At 46.1% G+C, this 20,885-nt stretch overlaps 2 protein-coding genes across 6 annotated transcripts in view; one reads left to right on the forward strand and one right to left on the reverse strand.

The window, feature by feature from the left end:
• The window catches only part of LOC135900639 (kelch-like protein 8), a 51,089-nt gene extending 38,194 nt beyond the window's left edge, over positions 1-12,895 (forward strand). For all 5 annotated transcript variants that reach the window (XM_065430137.2, XM_065430136.1, XM_065430140.2 and 2 more), the window contains 3 exons: positions 3,156-3,315; positions 6,117-6,318; positions 12,728-12,895. In XM_065430137.2, coding sequence (XP_065286209.1) covers positions 3,156-3,315; positions 6,117-6,318; positions 12,728-12,863 — 498 coding nt within the window. In that variant the 3' untranslated portion in view covers positions 12,864-12,895. The remainder of the gene's footprint in view (positions 1-3,155; positions 3,316-6,116; positions 6,319-12,727) is intronic.
• A 278-nt stretch (positions 12,896-13,173) lies between these two features.
• The window catches only part of LOC135900641 (protein SGT1 homolog), a 28,137-nt gene continuing 20,425 nt past the window's right edge, over positions 13,174-20,885 (reverse strand). Inside the window, exons 9-11 of the mRNA XM_065430144.2 lie at positions 19,266-19,362; positions 15,095-15,273; positions 13,174-13,484 (exon numbers count right to left, since the gene is read on the reverse strand). Coding sequence (XP_065286216.1) covers positions 13,377-13,484; positions 15,095-15,273; positions 19,266-19,362 — 384 coding nt within the window. The 3' untranslated portion in view covers positions 13,174-13,376. The remainder of the gene's footprint in view (positions 13,485-15,094; positions 15,274-19,265; positions 19,363-20,885) is intronic.

Consider the following 20,885-nt stretch of genomic DNA (forward strand, 5'->3'; position numbering starts at 1 on the left):
ATTCGGCGTTCGCGGATTGAGTAGCATACAATGAATCGGCGTTGTGCCTTCCATACCGGTTGGGGTGGTCGGAGCTGCCATTTTCTCTGGGAGGAGTCCAAACTCAGGGGCTTGTCCACGGATCCTTCTGCTGGCGCGGTGTACAGGCGTAACCACCGGTACGGGGCTGGAGCTCCTGCTGCCCGGAGGGGTTTGGTGCATAGATTAGATTACCCAGCACCTCCACCAGTTTGTCACGCGCTAAGGCAAGAATAAGCAGCAGGATCAGCAGCCAGACACGAAAATGTCAGGCACAAGGAGGACGGTTCACCAGCCGGCGCAAGATCCTTGACTTCGTCGTCTTCAATCACCGTTTTTGCTGGGCACGCAGCGCTGGCTCAAAACACCAGGTGGCAATATATATATATATATATATATATATATATATATATATATATATATAAACACACACACACTACGTGGAGGCTTCAAGCTGCATGATCGAGTTTCACCTTCAGGTATACACCACAAATTCGTGGTTGGTGTAGAATTTTATGGCAGTCAAACAACACGATCAACCTGACTTTAATTCTTGCTTTGCATGGCCTTCGGGCATATATGTTTTTCCGCTTCTTGCTTCGCGACTTCAGCTCGATGTCGTATTCGTAGACGCACGTTTCGTCGCCGGGGGCGACCCTTTGCAAGAATTCATCGCTGTCATCTGAAGTTTTCCAATCAATGCAGCATTGTTCTCGTCACAACTTTTGCTCAGAAGTCAGCAGTTTCGAGACCACCTTGGCGCAAATCTTTTTTTAATTTTCACAATCTCACTCAAAATTCGGTGAACGGACGACTTTCTCGAACAAAGTGTTCCTGCTATCATCCTAACAGTCATTCGGCAGTCACGGAGCACAGGATAACGCACACGATCGATGTTTTCATCTTCACGCGAGATGGAGGGGCGCCCTGTGTCGTTTTTGGGCCCTTCACAGCCTTCTGGAAAATGCTGAACCCACTCGAACACAGTTCTTTCCTTCAGGGCATTCTTTCCATAGGCCTTTTGCAGTTTGATTCCTTTATGCACCATTCTTGCCCAATTTCACAAGAAAATTTGTATTGATCTTTTGTTCCGTCTGTTCGTCGACCTTCAGTTTGACAACTACTCAAATCTGGTTGCATAAAACGTGCAAGCATAACATTCTGCCGCGTCATATAGCAGTCCGGCACGTACTAAAGGTCAACCGGGTACTTTCGAGTAGAGAGAGCTACAGAGCGATGCCGCTACACCCTCTCCTACTTGTTCATTTACTCACTGCATTGACTTCTAGGCACTCACCGCGTAGGCTTAGCGGCTATGGTGTTGTGGTGCTAAACACAAGGTCGCGGTATCAAATCCCGGCCGCGGCAGCCGCATTTAGATGGGGGCAGATTGCGGCTGCTGGTCCCCCTGCTGGTCAAAATTAATCTGGAGTCCCCCACTACGGCGTGCCTCATAATTAAATCGTGGTTTTGGCACGTAGAACCCCCCGAATTCATTCAAATTTGGGACAGATCTCGTACACGGTCCTGTATTTGACTGGCCAGAGTCAATTAGCCAAAGTGAAGAATGATTTCGGTTACGTAAAAGTCGTTTGTTATGTTTGTTTGCTAATACTCATATTTCCCGTGGCCAAAATGGTGTCAGGAGGCACTTCACAACGACGCGTAACGTTTCTGGCCGGGTGTGCTGTTCTCGAAATCGGCAAACTCTATTTACGGCATTTTAAGCCAATCAGAGACGCCGTAGCACCCCTCTGGGGCAATCAGAGCTGACAAGATGACAGTATGGCAGAATTTCACGATGTCCAGAAAAGTACCCCGGGATCACAAGATGGCGCATGATTTCGCATGCGGATGTCACAAATTTTTGGCCTACAAGTTCCGACCAGGAGCACCAGCTGAATGGCAAAAAAAAAAAAAAATTCATCGACGATTACCATGCTCCCTAATGCGAAATTTTAGCGCAGCTCTATACCTGTTTTCGTTTCGCGGTATGGCTGGCACGGACAATATGCCCCGAACGGCCCGTTGCAAACGGGGCGAAGTGTGGCGCGACTGCCTCACTAATCGGGAGGTCCCGAGAGACAGCGCGTGGGTGACGCGTGGGCGCGATTCACAACAGCCGCCGCAGACAGAGCTCCGCTCATGCAGCGCTTTGTTTCCACATATGATATCGGTTGACGCGCTCGCCGCATGCGTTATCGATGGTGTCACCGGTGAACAGACGACGTGCGCTACTCTGGCGCCATCTCGTAGCGATCGTTGCCGCAGAACACGTCTTGCGCTGCACTACGTTTTCCTTCTCACCATTTCGCCATAACCACCGCTTTCCTCCTCGCGCTCTCTTCGCTCTCGCGGTCTTTCATCCCCCGCTGCGCTCCGCGTTCGCTCTTTCCTCCTTCGCTGCGCTCGTTCGCTCGGTTACGCCGAGGGACGCCGACGCTCAACACAGCAACGGCCGCCTAAGGGCTGCGCTTTAAAAAAGAAAAAAAAAAGATCTTACGAAGCCAGACGCGAGTATTCAAACCGACTAATGGCATTCTGCATTTAATATCGCCCCTTTTACTGTCGTGCTTGTACGGAAGTCCCCGAATCTCGAGTTATACTTTTCAACAGATTTCAAGCATTTTGTCTCATCCCCGAAGCTGTTGTACACCATTGTGAAAACTCTACCTCGAATCGAAGAAAATAAAACCTATACGTTTCAATTCACTAAAGTTCGTTTCCTAGAAACGTAGATGAGCTTGTTTAGTACACGACATGATGTGGCGAAAACGTAGACAAAGAATTTAGACAAGTGACATGCCAGGATGTAACCCTGCACGCAGTCCCACCCATTCAAAATTTGAATTGAATTGAATTCTGGACTTTACGTATCAAAACCACGATTTGATTACGAGGCAGGCCGTATAGTGGGGGATTCCGAAATAGTTTTGACCCCGAGGTATCTTTAAGTTGCCCCTAACGCAGGGGACACAGGCATTTTTGCATTTCGCCCCCATCGATACCATTCATCTTTTCTCGCAATGAAACTTCGCTATGAAATTTTACACTATGAAATATTTTACACTGTCATACTTTATCTTTTATTTGATGCATAGACGAACGTGCAGGGGTCATTTTATGTGCGCCCGCAGGACTGCATCTACGCCATAGGAGGCAACGTGGGACAGACATCGCTCAGCACATGCGAGAAATACGACCCGCATCTGAACAAGTGGTCGTACGTGGCCGGCATGACTCAGCGCAGAGCGGGCGCAGGGGCCGTCGCCCTCGACGGCTTCATCTACGTTGTAGGCGAGTACAGCTCATGCACGAACATTTAATTTGACGCGACTGAGTTAGTTAATCTGATAGCGGTTGGGTATCGGCAACAGCAGGATGTCGTCTAAAGCGAAATATCTTGAATTACAGCACGCTTTGCGGTGGCTGAGAAACTATGCACGATTTGCCTGTTACGAAATATTTCACGTCCAAGAACTTCGCGTTGCAACTGTAGCTAACGAACTTGGGAACATTTCGCGCTCCCAAAACTCCTGGAGCTATGATGAACAGCTTCTTATCTATCCTTAGGGTAAGGGCACCAGCGGGGTGTGCAGACTTCGGACGCAGCTCTTGTCCGTGACGTAACGACTTGTTAACGCTTGGGAAAAGCTGCACCACAACCTCCTAAAATATTGCGAAGCGCGGGAGCGGAGTAAAAACTGATAAAAAACTGAATGTGTCTGCAGTACGCGTATGCTGCCATTATATTTGAAAGGTGCGCAATGGTAGCTGCCGCGTACAACTGCATCTCTCAATTCCATTGGATTTAGATATGTATTACATTGAGTGCCGTTATCATGTGACACTAACTGCCTGCAGGTTGTACACTTTGCTTCGAAGTCATTTGTTTTTTTGTTTTTATTCAACCACTTGCACTTTGTACACTTTCGTCGGCGACGGTACGGCATTGCTTCAATGTTGTCCTTTCTACGTTTACAGACTTCTGGCGGCATTGCTGAATGCAAGAGCTTGTCGTGAGAATTAAACCTTCTGCGAGTTACGTTACATGCAGTTAGTGAATCTTCTACTGCTTCTATCTCTGACCCTTTCATCATAATCGCCTTCCGTTCTTTCAATGCGAGGCATTCTTTGCCTCACGCTTGGCACTTTGTGGTAGGGAGGTAGATTCCTCTATTGCCTCGCTTTAACAAAAAGAAAATAATGTGTGACCGATGGTGTAATCGTACCTTTGCCGTGGAGCCCTGCAGCCCGGTGCTCTCACCATAAGCCCACGATCTTTTTCTTTCTTTAATGCCGTTACTCAGTTCACACACAGAAATACATTGAGCAATCATACCAGCCCAGCAAGGGATGAGGAGAGAAGCAATCAAAGCTCTGGCATATATATCAGCCCTTCTAACGTAGGAAACCACTCTTGTTCGGGTTCTTGCAGTTAATACAGTTGAACCATCCCGCTTACAGATTCGCGAAAGTAACCCCTTACTGGCCTCACGTCCAGATCTGCATGACGATCGGCAATTCTTCACAACCAGTACATAAGCCCACGATCACACGAATACGTCTCTGGTTCCAAAGGCAGCTCTTTGAAACACTCGGCGCGTTCCTCACGTGCCACTTTCTCGTCTCCTTTCTTTGCGACAGTTCGCGCTTTAAGGTGCCGTGTTAGACTGCATAATCTCCGGGACCAGCCCACTTTCGTCAGCTCTTTCTTCGTAGCAGTTTACGCTACGCAAAGGCTGTGCGACGTAGTACCAGCTTCACGATGGCCCAAGTTAATCATGCTTTAACATTTATTCGCCGGAGTACAAATGACCTCGTCGCTTTAGCATACACCACACGACATACCGATAGGTAGGTAAGACTGTAAAAGATGTAGTTGCTGATGACGTCAGAATCTGTGTTTCTTTCGCTTACGCTCGTCCACTACCCGTGTGGAACCCAACAATCGTCAAGTAAGCTCGCGTCAAGTGGCCGGCATAGATCTGCTGTCCTACGATCCCATTCGACATAGTCGCCGGCGTGCAGCTGTCGTCACACACATGTGCGCTCGCGACCAACACACACGACTGCTCAAATTACACAAACACGTTCGTTCATTTGGTACCGGTTTGAGGAATGCCAAGCAATGCTGGGTAGACAGGTACTTGCAAAATGTTTCGCATAACATCGATTCTCGCGCTGCGTGGGCATTTGTAAAATTTTTCTACATATCTTTAAATGTTTTTCTTGGGCAGATATTTTAGTCGAATGCCTGCTACAAAAGTAACGTGTACTCCCTTTTTCACTCTTCATGCCAGCTGAAACGAAATCGCTACCTTACTCCGGCTTTCACACACCTCGCTTCGCCTCACGCATGGTTACATTGCAGAAAAGCCAGCTTCACACTCGCAAGCGTCGGACATCGAATATCGTGGAGGGTACAAAACTATCATGGGCTTTCGCTACCCGTTTCGCCGGCAGGTGGGCTAAAACCAACGGCTACCCATTTCGCACACTCATCGCAATGTGCCTGTGTTCGGGGCCAGAGCCCAAACACAAGCACAATTGTACGAGCGAATCGAGTCGCTACGGGTGAGATACATGCTCGAGGCCGTTAGGGTAAACACAGCTCGTTCGTGCTGTGGCAGACTATCGCTGCCAGCGCGCCTTCCTATATGTGAACGAAATAAATCACCCTTACAGCATACGCATTTCCACTCCCGTAGAAAACGTTCCGGTAATCAAGGGTGGGGCTCCAGAAAAGTACCCTCGTCGATTTAACGCGTTGAGAGGACATAACGCTGTACAATCTTGAGATTGTAATTTCAACATCTTACAAAGAGCTATATGTATTTAGTTAATTAAGTACTTGTCTTATTAACTTATTAGTTGAGCTTGTCCGCGAGCACGTGTTTGGTGCCAAAAACAACGTCAACCACTTCCTTTTAACTGATCGTCTCGGGTGATCCGCAGGCGTATATAAACTCGCACTGAAGCAAAGTTTGGGGTTTCCTCGCGCACTATTGCGTTATTGTGAAACCTACGATTAATTACTGCTATATTATAGGGGGTACACCCCGATCCGGAGGGCTGAAACCTGCCTCCCCGTGCAGGAGGCTTCGACAACAACCTCCCTCTGAGTTCGGTGGAGCGGTACGACGCCGAGCTGGACCGGTGGGTGGGCGTGCAACCCATGAGCACCAGCAGAGGCGGGGTGGGCGTCGCCCGGCTGGCGGGCAGGCTGTACGCCGTCGGGGGACACAACGGAAGCCGATACCTGGACTCGGTCGAAGCCTACGACCCGGCTCTCGACAGGTGAGGCTCGGACTGCGGCACCGATCTTCCAGTGGCGCGCGCGAACTTGCCTCGACTATAACACACTATAACAGACTATATATAAGAGACTGTAAAACGGCGCGGTTATTGCGGACCGGAAAGCGTGCCGCAGACAGGCGGCACACGGGGCGTTGCTCGTGGCAACCAATGCAACCATGTATATTTTCCCTCACTCTGCGTCGTCTACTGTACAACTTCCGACGTGTGCACGAGCAACCTGAGGCGAGGCGCAAAACGATAATTTTGCACAATAAGTAATAACACGCACAAGAAAAAAGCGGCATTTGGGTCAGAATCGCTTGCCCAAATAGTTATCATCTCAAGGAGCCTTTACGAGAAAAAGCTGCTGATGACGAGATCGGAGCGGAGCCATTCTGTCCGGGCTTCGCTGGATGTACGTACATCTTCGCGATCTCACCGCGGACCCGTTCTCATGATTTTACCGCCCCTCCCCGATCGACGCAACACGCCCTTGCCTTCCTCCGCGCTATGATTGGTCGAAGTCAACGGCTACTAAAGCCTCAGCAGCTGCTGCCAAAGTCGATCGCGTCGACTGCTGCTGCTGCTGCTTCCGGCGTTCACCTCTTTCTGCGGCATGCAGTTAGTTAACGGGACACTAGAGAAAATTAAGTTAATCGAGTTGTATTAGTAAATTATATGCTTCCAAAATACCGATATGTCCACTCTCACCGCAACAGGAAGTATATTCAAAAAGGCGCAAAAATCAAAACGCAGGTGGCGACGCCGCCTTTAAGTTCCCGCCCCAGCATGGCGTGATGACGTCATGCATTTTTGGCGTCGTCTGCTCAGGCCTAGTCAGGTTGCATCGGTAAAGTTGGACTACACTGTGCTTTAATGGCACCAAAAATTGAACTTAACACACTGGCGAATCGCAGCTGGAGTCGAGTTCGGCGGGAAATTCAACAAATTAAAGTTTGGCTCCTAGTACATCAACTTCTTGCCACGATATTGCTCAAAATAGAGTTCTAGAACAACACTTTGCCAGTATAAACTGGTTTACTGTTCGCTTTAATGTGTAAGTATAAATTGATTTAGCGCTTACCTTTAATGCACCTTTAACATTAAATATATGCACCTCAATAAAAGAAAGTGCCGCAACCGGTATATCAGTCCAGAAACAGCCAAAAACTGACGCTCCGTAACATTGCAGGAGAAGCAAACATCTTTATTGCAAACAATTACGAAGGCTAATTACGAAGAGTAATTACGAAGGCAAAGAAGACGGACACAGCACTTCCCTTCGTAATAAGCTGCTCGCCTCGAGGATTTAATACCAACTCGCCCAGCAAACCATCCTTGTGAAGGTCTTCTTCGCTGCTTTCCCACTGGTTCGGCGTGTGTGAACGGGCAGACCATCGAGCCGCGGCTCCTCGCTGCCGCAGCACGCTGGCTGCGCGCTGCTGGGTGACGTATAACGGAAAGTCTCCTCGAGAGCCGCCGCGGCTTAGCCTCCCATAGTTTCGGTTTCGCGCACTTCTGGTAGCTGAAATTCGTCGTGCCGTATAGTTCCGCGGGAGACCGCATTTCTTTTTTCCAGATCTAAAAGTGGATATCGCTTGCACGGATGGCTGGTTTCAATTTCCAAGTTACAACGAGCCCGCTGAAAAAAAAAAAATGTTGGAAAGCTAATTAATGAATTGTTGTTAATTAACGACCAATTATCGCACATCCGCCGTCACCCCGTGGTCGCCTCCACTGACGAAGGAACCGTCTCCGAAAGAACCGTCCTTCTATTTCAAAAACAGCTATTTTAAATATTAGTCTTCGCAGAAACACCCAGTATACATAGTACGACCGATGGCGATCTGTTCCGGACCACCGTGAGTTGCACTTCGAAGAGGCAGGACGTGCGTCGATGTGAGCTCCTGAACCGCACTTTGCGATGCGATGAACGCTGTTTGAATCGTGGATCCGGACCTCAAAGATGCGCGAGTAATGATTAGCACATTTCTCACGCATTTACCGCTAAATCGTCACTCACCTCCCCCCTCCCCCCTCTCATTTCGCCCCCATCGAAATGCCACCGGAGCGGCCGCGATTTGGCGACGCGAGCTCGTGCTCATCAGCACAATGACATAGCTGCTAAGCTAGCACGGAGGGTCCTGCGTCTCACACCAGCGCTACAAATATGCCCCTGCGATTGCGCGCGTAAAAATTGCTGTACCTTTCTCTTTTCCTCTCAGTTCGGCTATTCGCTTACATCGGCAATCGTCGTAAATAATTTCTGCACTTTTTATTAAGACCTGCATTCTGTTCCCGGTCGCGGCGGCAACAAAAAGCGGTTGTTTACCTAGATTTTAGGCGCACGTGTGTATGCACGTATAAATGAAAAACATAATTTGAGTATCTCCAAGCGACGACAAACAACATTACCTTTGTTCTGTCCAGCTACGTGGCATTCGCTTAATTTTAAACTCTGGCTAAATTTAGCTGGGTGGTGAAATTAAGAAATTCGCAGGCGCAAGTTGGAATCGGTTAGCGCAGCACAGTGGTGATTGGAGATCGGAGGGAGAGGCCTTCGTCCCGCAGCGGACTTAGAATAGGTTGATGATATTGTTGTTGATGATGATCATGAAAGTCAGCTGGGACACCCTGTATATAGGTGGGTCAATCGCGCGTTCTCTTCGTTCGCCTGACCTGGCCCAACCTGATTATTCGTAGCTTCCAAAGCTGAACAGTATTCCGTGGACCAAGCGCTTTGGGCGACACTGCCGGCACTCAACTTCATTACAAGGGGCGTAAAAGGGGCTCCTTCAGGAAGAAGGAGCCCGCATTTACGACTCGGTGCTCTTAACAACTGATCTGATCTCCTTCCCGGTCCTTTATTGACAGCGCTCTGTTCCTTCTTCCGGCCGGCTCGGCTTGGTTCTACCTTTCCATGTTGCGCTATACCAGTTTTATTGACTGAGGTTGTACGTTAGATGTCGTAGAGTTACGGTGGCACACTAGATCCCTGGGCGCTTGCAATCAGGCACTTACGCAACAACGCGCTGTCCTTCTAAAGCACTAACATACGCAAAAGAAAAAAAAAAGAGAAACATCGTGCAAGTTTCGCAACTATCATTATAGTACCCTGCAGCGAAGCCGCGACTCAAGGCGGCGACACGGCCGCTCGGTCAGAACCACGCGGGGTGCTTCCCGATCGATCGAGCCCTGTCCGTTCCAATGAAGTCCCAAATAGAAGCGTGCTCGCCAGGTGGCTTACGGTGACTCTCCAAGCGCTGCGCAAAACACTGCCGTGGATCTCCGGATGCGCGCATTGGCCAGTTAAAAATAAATGCGCATAGCCAGAGACCCGATTTGCGCTTGATATATATATCGGAAAAATTAAGGCTATAAAAAGAAAAAAGAAAACACCGTGTGAAGTGGCTGTGAAGGTTGACTCACGCATGCATTCTTTTTGTTTAGTGAAACGCATGGTCGCTCGTCTTCTCAGGAATTCTCGGTGTTTGTGGATTTGTTGCCTTGCAATGTTGCGCTGTTGGCTCGCATCCGAGTCGCTTCCCGAGAACGCCTGCACAGCTTGCTTTGCGAAGGCGGCGGCCAGACGCAGTTCGGCGAAAAAATAAAAATAAAAGAGGAGCGGCGGGGATTCTCGCGCACTGCTTCTTGCGAGCGCCATAAATCGCGCAGCATCTGGAGAAGGGAGTATTTGATTTGGGGGGGGGGGGGGGGGGGTCGAGGCAGCTCGGGGGGCTGGAGCAGTGCGCACCGCCGGTGCGAGTTATGGAGCCCGGACCCATGGTCCCGGGGCTGGGGGTGAAAATGTGCGCGGCTGAGCGGGCAGTGTGGTCCGAGACTTGAGAAACAACGGACTGATCTCCCAAATGCTCGATCGAAGCGACGGACGTACTGCGCCGAGGCCTTTGCTCAGCCGCATTCGTTAACGGTAACTCGCTTTCCTTGTCTACCATATACTCAGTGTAACCGCTAATGTCTGTCTGCAAATAAATTCAGTTCAAATTACTGGCGTCCACAATCTTGAGTCCCGGAATACCGAAGTACGAGAACCGTGTACCGGCTTGCGAAGGAAGAAAGAAAAACTTATTCGCGGCAGCTTCGTTTACGCAACATCAATCATAGCAATTAATACACTAAAAATCCTCGAGACCCATATATATGCTGGAGGCGGACTCGCACGTTGGTGGTGCTCTTGGAGAGCCACCAGGCTATCCACGAAACGCTCAGTTTTCACCAAGCAACCCACGGAAATCTCAATTCCTTTTATCATCTCCCCACCCTGGCGTTACGCAGCATACATAATGCATTTAATTATATTAGAAGTGGAATTCATAGGAAGACAGAGATGCCGTCCGGCTTGTGCACTCTAATCTGCTAGAATACACAAGCTGGGGAAAGGAAACGGAATAGGAATGGAAGACGATAATCCGAAGAGTATTGGTGAAATGATGCTGGTTATCAACACAACAAATATGAATTTAAATGCAAAATTAATGCTAAGGCTATAGGCCACATGCTTATTGTAGCATATCTAAAGTGAAGCAAAAGGGCCTCAAATCGAGTCCTCTGGGAATTGGCTGGTGTCAATGTTTGCAAGTCCTGTGTCTGGCAGACGCAAAATACATTCGCTAGAATTCACATTACACAGAAGGGGGCGCAGCCAGGCTGTTCTCGGAACATGACGATGAATGCCGCACGAATTATCCTGTGTGCCAGACCTGTGCCTCTGTATTCGGTTTTCAGTGGCATACGAAACCTTTATATTTCGGTGTAATTTCATTGAGCAGCATTGAGCCCAGTGATCGGATGTGAAGCTCTGTGTCACATTATGCATTTTACTCACGCTAACCAACCAAGACAAGCTCAACATGATATGGCAAACAAAATTATTTCTTTTGGCCATCGGCTACGTACATACTAACACCTGTGCTTGGAACCATGAAAACTTCGTACATGCTACCGTTGCATAATAAATTTATACAGAAGAATCTGATTCGATTCACTGCAGGATTTATGGATAGCACAATGAATATCGCCCAGATTTCACACAGCTTAGTTAGAAGGCACGCTGCTGCTCCTGTTATTCGTTGCAGTAGATTTATTTGAAGTAGATCTATACCTAAATTCAAACTATCATTCATCATGGCTCAATAACTTATGAACAATTACTCTCATTTAGAATATGAAAACAGTCATGTATCATCAGAGGCCAAACGAGGGTATAATCATCACCACAAAGAACATGCGACAACAAATGTACTTCGTGAAGGTTGTTCAAACCAGAAAGGCAAGATACAAATTTGTTACTCACGGATTTTTATGAATGGCATACAAACCCGCGATTCTCATGGTGGCCAAATGATTGTCACACAGGATTTTCCTCTAGTTTGCCTGTATGGCTGCCAGTACAGCAGCAAAGCATGCACTATTTACAATCCGGTACGTAAACACTGAGAAAGCATGCAGAAGCTTCTTTCACTATAGTTCAGTTTTGTTTGCATGCTAGCATGTTTCTTCGGAACAGTTATTTTACATTCCAAATTCACTATCCAATTATCGGCACTTAGACACTCTTGAACAGCCGCCGCGGTGGCTTAGCAGCTACGGCATTGTGCTGCTGCTAAGCACAGGGTCGCAGACCAAATCCTGGCCGCATTTTGATGGGGGTGAATAGCAGAAACGCCCATGTCCTGTGCGTTGGGGACACGTTAAAGATACCCTGGTGGTCAAAACTAATCTGGAGTTCCCCGCTACGACATGCTTCATAATAAAGTTCTGGTTTTGGCACGTAAAACCCCCAAATCCATTACTCTTGACCAAGCGTGCTACCAAATCAGTGGCCTTTTGCAAGTAGACCCACTATGCTCAATTGCAATTTAAAGAATGTTTCTTTGAGAATTTTCTGGAAGAAATGCCTTAACCAGTAAAAAACAAAAGCTAAATGTCGCTCATTCTCCAAATGTGTACAGAAAGGCGAGCTGTATGCTAACGTTACTCGAATCTACAAGAACGAAACTTGGGCAAATAAAATTCTGGTGTTTTACATGCTCAAACTATGATCTGATCATGAAGCATGCTATAGTAGTGGTCACCAGACTGATTTTGACTACCTGTACATAACTAGTTTTGAGCACCTAGCCTTTTGCTAAGCTAAATCTGCAAACTATGTAGTGTCACCGTTTCGATAATGTTGACGACACCACTCAAGACATTTCAAGATCAAGCTTAGTATCGAAGCGTACATGCTTCACAGCCTTCACACTAGCTAGGCCGTCATTCTTTTTGTTGAACATACTTTCTACAACTTCGAAAATTTGTCAGTACTAGCCTTAACACAGCTAGCAGGCACACCAATTCAATGTTCTATTTTCTGTGCCGGAGTCTGACTGCCTGAACTTTGTTGCAGGTGGGAGCCCGTAGCCAATATCCATGGTGGAAGAGCAGGGCCTGGAACTGCTCACTGCAGCTGTTCAACACCAGCACTTGCAGCACTCAACCGCTATGACACAAACTGTGATGACAATGATGAAAGTTCTAATTAGTAAAGCCTTTGCACCCAAGGCGGTGCCTTCAAGACATGCCTGTTTATGAATACTTTATATGCTGTAAATACAAGCTTGTGACCCAACCTCTGCAGTAACACCACAGAAAATGGTGACATTTCTTCATTTAGAAAGACTTCCAACATAGAAAAATAGGTACATTCCAACAAACACAAACAATTTGATAATGAAAGTTGAAAGCCCAGTCAACTTGGTTGAATAAAGCAAGTGAACTTGGATTTCCTTGTGCTTTTTGCTTTGGTCAACTGCATACTTCAAGTGACCACTTTAGCACACAAAGCAAACCGAATGCAGGAACACTTTAAAACATTTTATTAGAAGCACTCATATTAAAGACACACTAACAGAAACTTCCACAACAAAAATTATGTTACACGTGTGCAGGAGGCCATATCATTAAATTATTGAGCTTCAAAGCAATGTGCTTTTGCAACTCCTTCCAATGGCACAAAATGTATCTCAGCTGCACACAGCCAGACTGTGGCAGCACATTCACTCCGTCCACTTGCGGTACTCCATCCCATCGGGTGGCTTGACGGGTGTGGTCTTGCTTGAGATTTCTTCCCAGTTTGTGCTCAGCACTGTTCCACCTGACTCCACCTGCATCATCAGGTTGAGCAACAGTGATGTACAGTCAGCAACAACTTAGGAATGCAGTGGCAGAAATAGATCATGCTCAAGCTCCAATAAAATTAGTACACTACTAGTTTCATTAATTCGAGTCTGGTTAACGTGATCCCAATCGAAGGTCCCAAGCCGGCATCCGTACATTTTTACGGAACCAAACTCATTATTTAGATCCTGAAATTAGCCTTCACCAGATAAAACTTCACTGGTGCACCCAGCCTTAACGGTGACTGCAATGGTGACCCGAATAGCTGCAGTGCGATCTTGGCAGTGCCTAGGGTAAACTGAACACATCAGATATGCTATCTGGAAAACTCCTCTAGCCTTCAGGTACAGTTAATGTAAAATTATTCTTCAGTTCTATTGTAGAAACGTGCTTCCTGCCGACTGTTGTAGGGTGGTGTTGAGCACTACTACCTCATTTAATGCTTTTCCAGTGTCCCTAATGTACCTAGTGGCACCTTGTTTTCATCCGTAATTCCCGTCTTCCCAGAAAGCTACATGTGCTCTCATGACAATCAGAAAATCAACAAACCTGAAAAGACTTATAGATAGCCTGTGTCTACTAATGTGCAAGTGAACTATGCCTCTCCTTCACCTTTCTTTTTTTAAAAGCCCTCATTCCCTCTCCATCGCAAAGGGTTCAAAATGAGGCATCCGTCTGATTAGCTTCACTGCCTTTCATTTTACCTTTGATGCACATAGGCACTAGCCCCATTCCAAGGTCAACTGCCAGTGTGTTTATGTCTCACTACCTCATAACAGTACAGCACCTAATGAGACTACAAGAAGAGCAATTAACTGTTAAAATAAGTAATGTCGCTGAAGCCTATGTTTTGGCAAGGGGGACTTGTCTGTCAGAGCAGCAACTGCTTTCCTTAGCAGCATTTTTATGTATGCATACATCGCTCTCCCTCACCCTTAAAAGGGGAGGATGGATATGCTGAAGCAAGCGTTGCTGTTTGCACTTCAAGTACAACACTGCTAGGTGTCCCTTCTCTACAAACTGGTGTTGCCTCCACGAAAAAAAGGGCATTTTGAGTTTTTCTCCAATGACTGCTCTAACAACCCGTTTCACGCTGTCCTGGACATCAAGTCTTCAGGAGAGAGTGGTGCTGTTTTGACTAAGGTGTCCTCTCTATTAGCTTTGAACAAACAGCACTGAAAAAACTAATCACACTGCCAAAAGAAGATGAGGGCATTGGTAACGAATCCCCTGAATTTATTCATGCCTGCAATATACTTTTGAAAAAAGAAAAAAAAAGAAAAAAGAACAATCTGAGTATCCACAGCATTTCCTGTTATATGTTGGTCTCAATGGTTTGGTGTTGTGTGAATTGTGCAATACCTTAGTGAATTACTGCGGCATTACAATGATGCAATGGCCAAAACCACAATGCAGCTAGGCCTCTGCACACCATGCAAAGCCACCCGAGACCTAAAAGCAGTGAGCACTGTCGTGCCTACAGAACTTTTGTGGAAGCACTGCAAGCATGGAGGGATCATTATGCAGTATTTGTCCCGTTTTGAATGTACTCTAGAAAAATCAGGACAACCAAGGTGAAAGGGCAATGGGTACTCACAAATGACTTATTCATGGCCCTTCTGACTTCATCGGAGCCTTCAGCATAAATTTTTTGAAAGAGGGCATTCAGTGCTGCATCGCCCTCTTCTTTCTCATTCTCAGTCTCCTTGACAATGCTGTCCCAGTTCTTGGTTTTGAAGACTGGAGGTACCTTCTCAATACCCGTGGCCTCGGGAACTGCACAAGAATATTAAAACAACGATTGTAAGAGATGCACTAGTGCTGATGGTTCAAAGCTCTATAAGAAATGCTGCACCAAGATATCTATTATTTAAGAATTTCACAAATGCCCCTTGGACAGCTTTTGTGAAAACTGCAACACTACAGCATGCAGAATACCCGTGTAAACTAAGGCAGACAACATATACTGCAAAGTCATCAGTTTCATTTCATTCAATGTTCTCAATGCATAGGCCGTTTGTGCACATTTGGTTGACAAGATAATTTGCTCATTGTTATACACAGTCCGTGAAAACTTCCCTTTTAATTTCAATCTCAAATAGGGATAGGTCATGGGTTAATGTTTACCACAAGCAGTTGGTGCATCTGCTATTCGTCAACGAGCTCAGCATTCGGATGACAGTGAGCTAGAATGACTAATACTGACTTATACAGTCTAACCCAGATATACTGAATCTGAAAGGGATCAAAAAAGTTAAATATAAAGGTAATTCAATACATAAAAAAAAAAGTACAGCCGACTTGTTACAACAGACCCTGATAATCCAACAAAAAATGTTTTATTTTAAGTCCGCAATATCTGAAACTCCTCACTTGCGGAACTTTGGCTGCAATGTCTAACAACGCTATTGCAAAAAGTGAGCGGCGAACATCCTAAGTAATGAACAAACAAACTGACAAACAAATGTTGTAGTTTCGCCCGAAAGGCGAAACATTGATTGCGATAGCTAATTAGTAGACAGCCATGAGAAATAAGGAGTTTTATCAGTGATAAAAAGTTATGAACATCCACTTACAAAGTAAATTAACAAGCACAGTGCCATCTGCGCACAGGTAAACATGAACAAATGTAACTCAATGACCACAGAAATTCTCAAAACGCAGTGAGGAAGCATGGCAGCAGGAGCGAGCGAATACACCTTCGTGCTGTCTAACTTCAGCATGAACTAAGCGTCGAAACCACAGTGCATCGAAGCTACTGGCACTGGGCTCACTTGGTCCACATCGCAGATCGCTTTCAAGATACAGCACCCACGTGGCCGCACTCTAAACAGCAGCCGTGCGGGTCTGTTTTAACAAGCTTAGACTAAAAAAATTTAAGGGGATTTTACAACTTAGTTATAATCAACAGTTATATAATGGTTCAATATATTCAGGTTCGACTGTATAGGCCAACATCTTTTCAAGAAAGTGCAACTTCCACATTGTCCCAAAAATGTGGAATGGATGCATCACAAGTACATCACAACAAAAACAAAAAAAGCAGCAGCCAAGCACATGTGCATCCTCAAACATATTCAAGCACGAGAAAGCAGAAGTGCTGCCTATGTTGCAGCCTAACAGGTCTATTACGGAATGGCAAGAGAAAAGCACCCTACTTTTCTTAATTGGGAACTTTCCATGTTCTCTGAATGGTCTGAGCTTGCATTTTTGTTAGTCATGACCATATAGACCCAACAGATAATGAAACCAAGGAAAGCATAATGGAAATTATTTGTTTTTCATTGAAGTGACAAGCTAAAGAGAAAATAAAAGTGGTTGAAGAACAATTTGCCGCCGGTGGGAGCCAAACCCACAACCTCCACATTAGGCGTGCTGCAGTACCAACTGTGCTTTGGCAGCGGCTGTTTCCGCGTCGACATTCTTGGGTATTTATGTATGTGTACAAGATCTAACCCAAGGAGTGTTAGCCAGTGCCACATGGCCATGCCAGCTGACGTGGGACATCCTTTTGACTGCTGGAGTCGCATGGTTTGAGACCCCTAAGGAGCATGCAGCCGACTGACAAACCCTAGTGTGCTACTTGAAGGTATCCTGCTCTCGCTATGCAATGAGCCAGCATAATGTGAAGGCATGGATGACGTGCACCATCTTCGAATGGTTTCTTTGATATCTTGACAGACGACTGGGGTGCAAAGGGTGCAGAAGTGTGCTTGTGGAAAACTGCACAGTTCATCTGGAAGACACCTTTCCTCAGTAATCTTAGTTTTATGTTGCATCAAAATCAACAAGCCAGTTGCAACTGCTGGACACGGGTGTTATCAAGGAAGACATTCAAGACCTGCATAGGAAGTTCACTGTGCTTCCACTTCCCGATTGCATATCCAGGGGTGAAGACCCTCGGAGGCTCTCACTGTTGGACTAAATTCAGTATCGCAACTACACATGGGAGAATGTAACACACCAGTACACAGTGAAGAATTGCTTTAAAAAGCACGGTTTCTAGTGCATCTCGGCATCCACAATTGCAGGTCAGCAACGGCCCACTGGAATGCACACAAAATTGAAGTGTAGTCGCAGTGTACTGGCGCTGAAGGTTCGTTAGAGCTCCTCGCCTTGGATGACTATGCCCTGATGTGCACCCACAAGATGTGGCAGATATAGCAGTGGAGATAGAAGGAAAATTATGGGGCTTTATGTGCCACAACCACTTTCTGATTATGAGGCACGCCGTAGTGGAGGAGTGGAACTTTCGACCACATGGAGTTCTTTAACGTGCACCTAAATCTAAGTACACGAGCGTTTTCGCATTTCGCCCCCATCAAAATGCGGCCGCCGCGGCCGGGAGTCCATCCCGCGACCTCGTGCTTAGCAGCCCAACACCATAGCTACTGAGCAACCATGGCAGGTGGAGATGGAAGGCGACAAAGCACAACTGCCTAAGAACGATGACAAAGGCAAGTGACTGCATGTCTCCTTTAGACTGGCCATGGATGCATATACGAGACAAGCACCAAATCTTGGGAGGTAATGCGACAGGTGACCTGTTTGCATTCACCTAAATTTATGAATGCCGAAAGGTTAACATCTGAGGACCCATAGCCTTTGCATGAAGCAAAGTGATAAAGATTAAAAGAAAAAAAAAAAGCGAGGGGGGGGGGAGTATACAGCAAATTTAGTCGCAGACTAATTTTTGAGACCAGCTGAAGCATTCGAGCACTACTAGGGTAGAATGGCGGCTGAAATTTCGAAATTGTACAGTGCCTCCATTTTTTTTTTTTTCAGGCACCCACATACTTGATGCCTAAAACATGGCAACCACAATACGAGTTGCCGCCATTAGCGTGCTACATGTGCCACTTCTGCCCTTATTTTTGTTTTCGATGTTCCTCTGCTTTCCAAGTGCTTTCAACCAGTGCAAAGAGTTTCAATGACTTGGCATCAAGCGACAACTTTCGTCATCAGCTACTGATGAGCGAACACTGCTATGACTAGCCGGCAGAGGCGTGGGTGGCATGCAGTCGCAGAAGTTTGTCCTTGGCATGTTTTTACCCACAGACAAGTAAGGTCAGATCACACTCAGACTGCATTGAGGGTAGTGCACTTGAACAGTTTGGGTTCAGACGATCAGCCATGGTAACTACTGCAAACGTTTACCAAGTTGTAAGACAATCTGCAGTAATTACTGCAAACACTTACCAAGTTTGCATGTGCGCATACAGGTAGAAATGTAGAAAGCTTGCGCGAGAACAGCCTAAACACTCCAAATTGACAGCTTTGCGAAGTCAAGGTGCCATGTGCCACATCTGCACTTGGCAACAAGCGAATGCTGCACACACCCACGCATCAACTGTCACAAAATTTCAAATAAGTGTTTTGAATAAAGCACTGCATAAAGCAGAATCCTCGAAATTATTTTTTGGTCACACTATTAGTAAAACAATGTACTTTCTGCATGCATACTGAAGAGCGATAAGGCGCACATGTTTGGAGCAGTATGTGCACCGCTGACAAGCAGTCAGCCGGCGGAGCTAAGGATTCTCAGATGCCTAGGTGGTCTAGGCAACCCACGTGTGCATACATGCAATGCATGCTGCCTCATCTGTCACCTCACTGGATTAGTTTAAATTATTTTTGCGCCTTCCTTATGTTCTCCCAGTGCTTATTTTTTCTATAATCTTATGAAAAATATATCAACAAGATTATACTATATTGTGTATTGAACAGATTATGACCTGTTGCATAAATAGAACAGAAGAAACACTTGCCAGAAAACATCATGGGAGCAGGAACATCAGGTGCACTGCTGTCGAACTCTAAGCTTGTCCACTTAATGCCTTCTTGCTTCTTAGCCTTGATTTCAATCTGCATTCAAAATGGGCATATGTTAGTTATGGGAGGGAAAGGAAATCAGATTAGGGTAAAAACAGTTGATTGTGGGAAACCACTCATTTTGACATCTACAATGCCTAACGTACACTATATGAAAACTGTTTACAGGCACAGACGAATTTTCCGGACCTCGTGGAAAACAAAATAGTAAAAATGAACAGTCCGAAAAACTCATTCACCCAAAATATAGAATTTATTAAGTTTAGAGTGGCTTAAAAACATCTATACTACACTTGGTGGCAATCAGATTTCTTTGGCCTTGTGCAAGAGTGAAGTCTCCACATACAGTGAACAAGAGTCACTGCAGTGGCAATCTCTGATGGTGGAGAAGAGCGGGCATGACCTCTAAGACGGGAGGATGGCGTACGCTCCTGCCAACCTTGGAGGCTATAGAGCAGGCCACTTAAAGCCAAGCCTGGCCAAGCCAGCGAAAAATACAACATGGCAGCCTCCAAGATGGAGGAGTGTGGCTCGGAATAGGAGATTTAGCCCAGAAAATCTAACCTTGGGGCCTATATTTGTCCAGAAACAATTGGTTGCGAAAAGGCACTGGCTTTATGGGAACCCCGACAGTGAATTTATGAAGTCCGGAATATCGAAGAAGTCCGAATTTTCGGAGTCGAAAAATTCATCGGCTACTGTACCTGAAAATTCACTCAGTTCACACAGACAGCAAAAGATGAGCTCCAGATCGTGCAAAAACAGCAAAGTATGCATAGTTATCTTTTGTCATTTCTGTCACAGTGCCACCATCTAGGTATTGTTTGAAAGCTCCAAATTTCGCCTTTCTATTCCCGCCCTTTTCGCATGCAAAAACAATAAAGGAGAAGCACAAATAACAAAAGTTGGGGCACTGTTTGGCGAAGTTCAAGATGTGTGCCCTCCTATTAGATTGGTGTGCGAACATACAGGCGGAACAGTGTCCACAGTTTATGGACGTGGGACACAGACATGTCTCGGACAGCCAAAAGCAAAACAATCATTCTACAGCGAAGGTTGAGCCTTTGTTATAAAAAATTTAACACTTTTACATAAATGGTTACAAGGGACGATTGCAAAGCTTTGCTAAACCAGTATATTGTTATTTAGGCTACATAGCAGCACGTTTCATGGCCAAGAAAATAGAAGTGTCTAGTGGGCCTCATGTTGGGAATACCGCCAGGTGAAATCACACTGCGTGGGGCTGAAGAGGGGCATGTGTGGTAAGAAAAATGTCCAAATGCTGCCAGATAAGAAACAGCATCCTTGTGAGTGGGCAAGCTTTTGAGCCTAAGTATTGTAATTTTGATACATTTTCGTGTGGGTCAACAGTCCCCAAAATTTGGTGGCCTATTTTCTAGAGCGTGTATCCCCTTGCCTGATTAAAGCATGGCATGGTAATGGATGGATGGATTATTATGCTACTGTATTATTTGCAATAGCAATTACAGTTAAACCTCGATAAACGAACTTCACTATAACGAAATTCTCGATATAACGAGGTATTTAACTTTTCA

This window comes from Dermacentor albipictus, chromosome 3 (assembly GCF_038994185.2).
Source record: "Dermacentor albipictus isolate Rhodes 1998 colony chromosome 3, USDA_Dalb.pri_finalv2, whole genome shotgun sequence".
Taxonomy (NCBI): Eukaryota; Metazoa; Arthropoda; class Arachnida; order Ixodida; family Ixodidae; genus Dermacentor; species Dermacentor albipictus.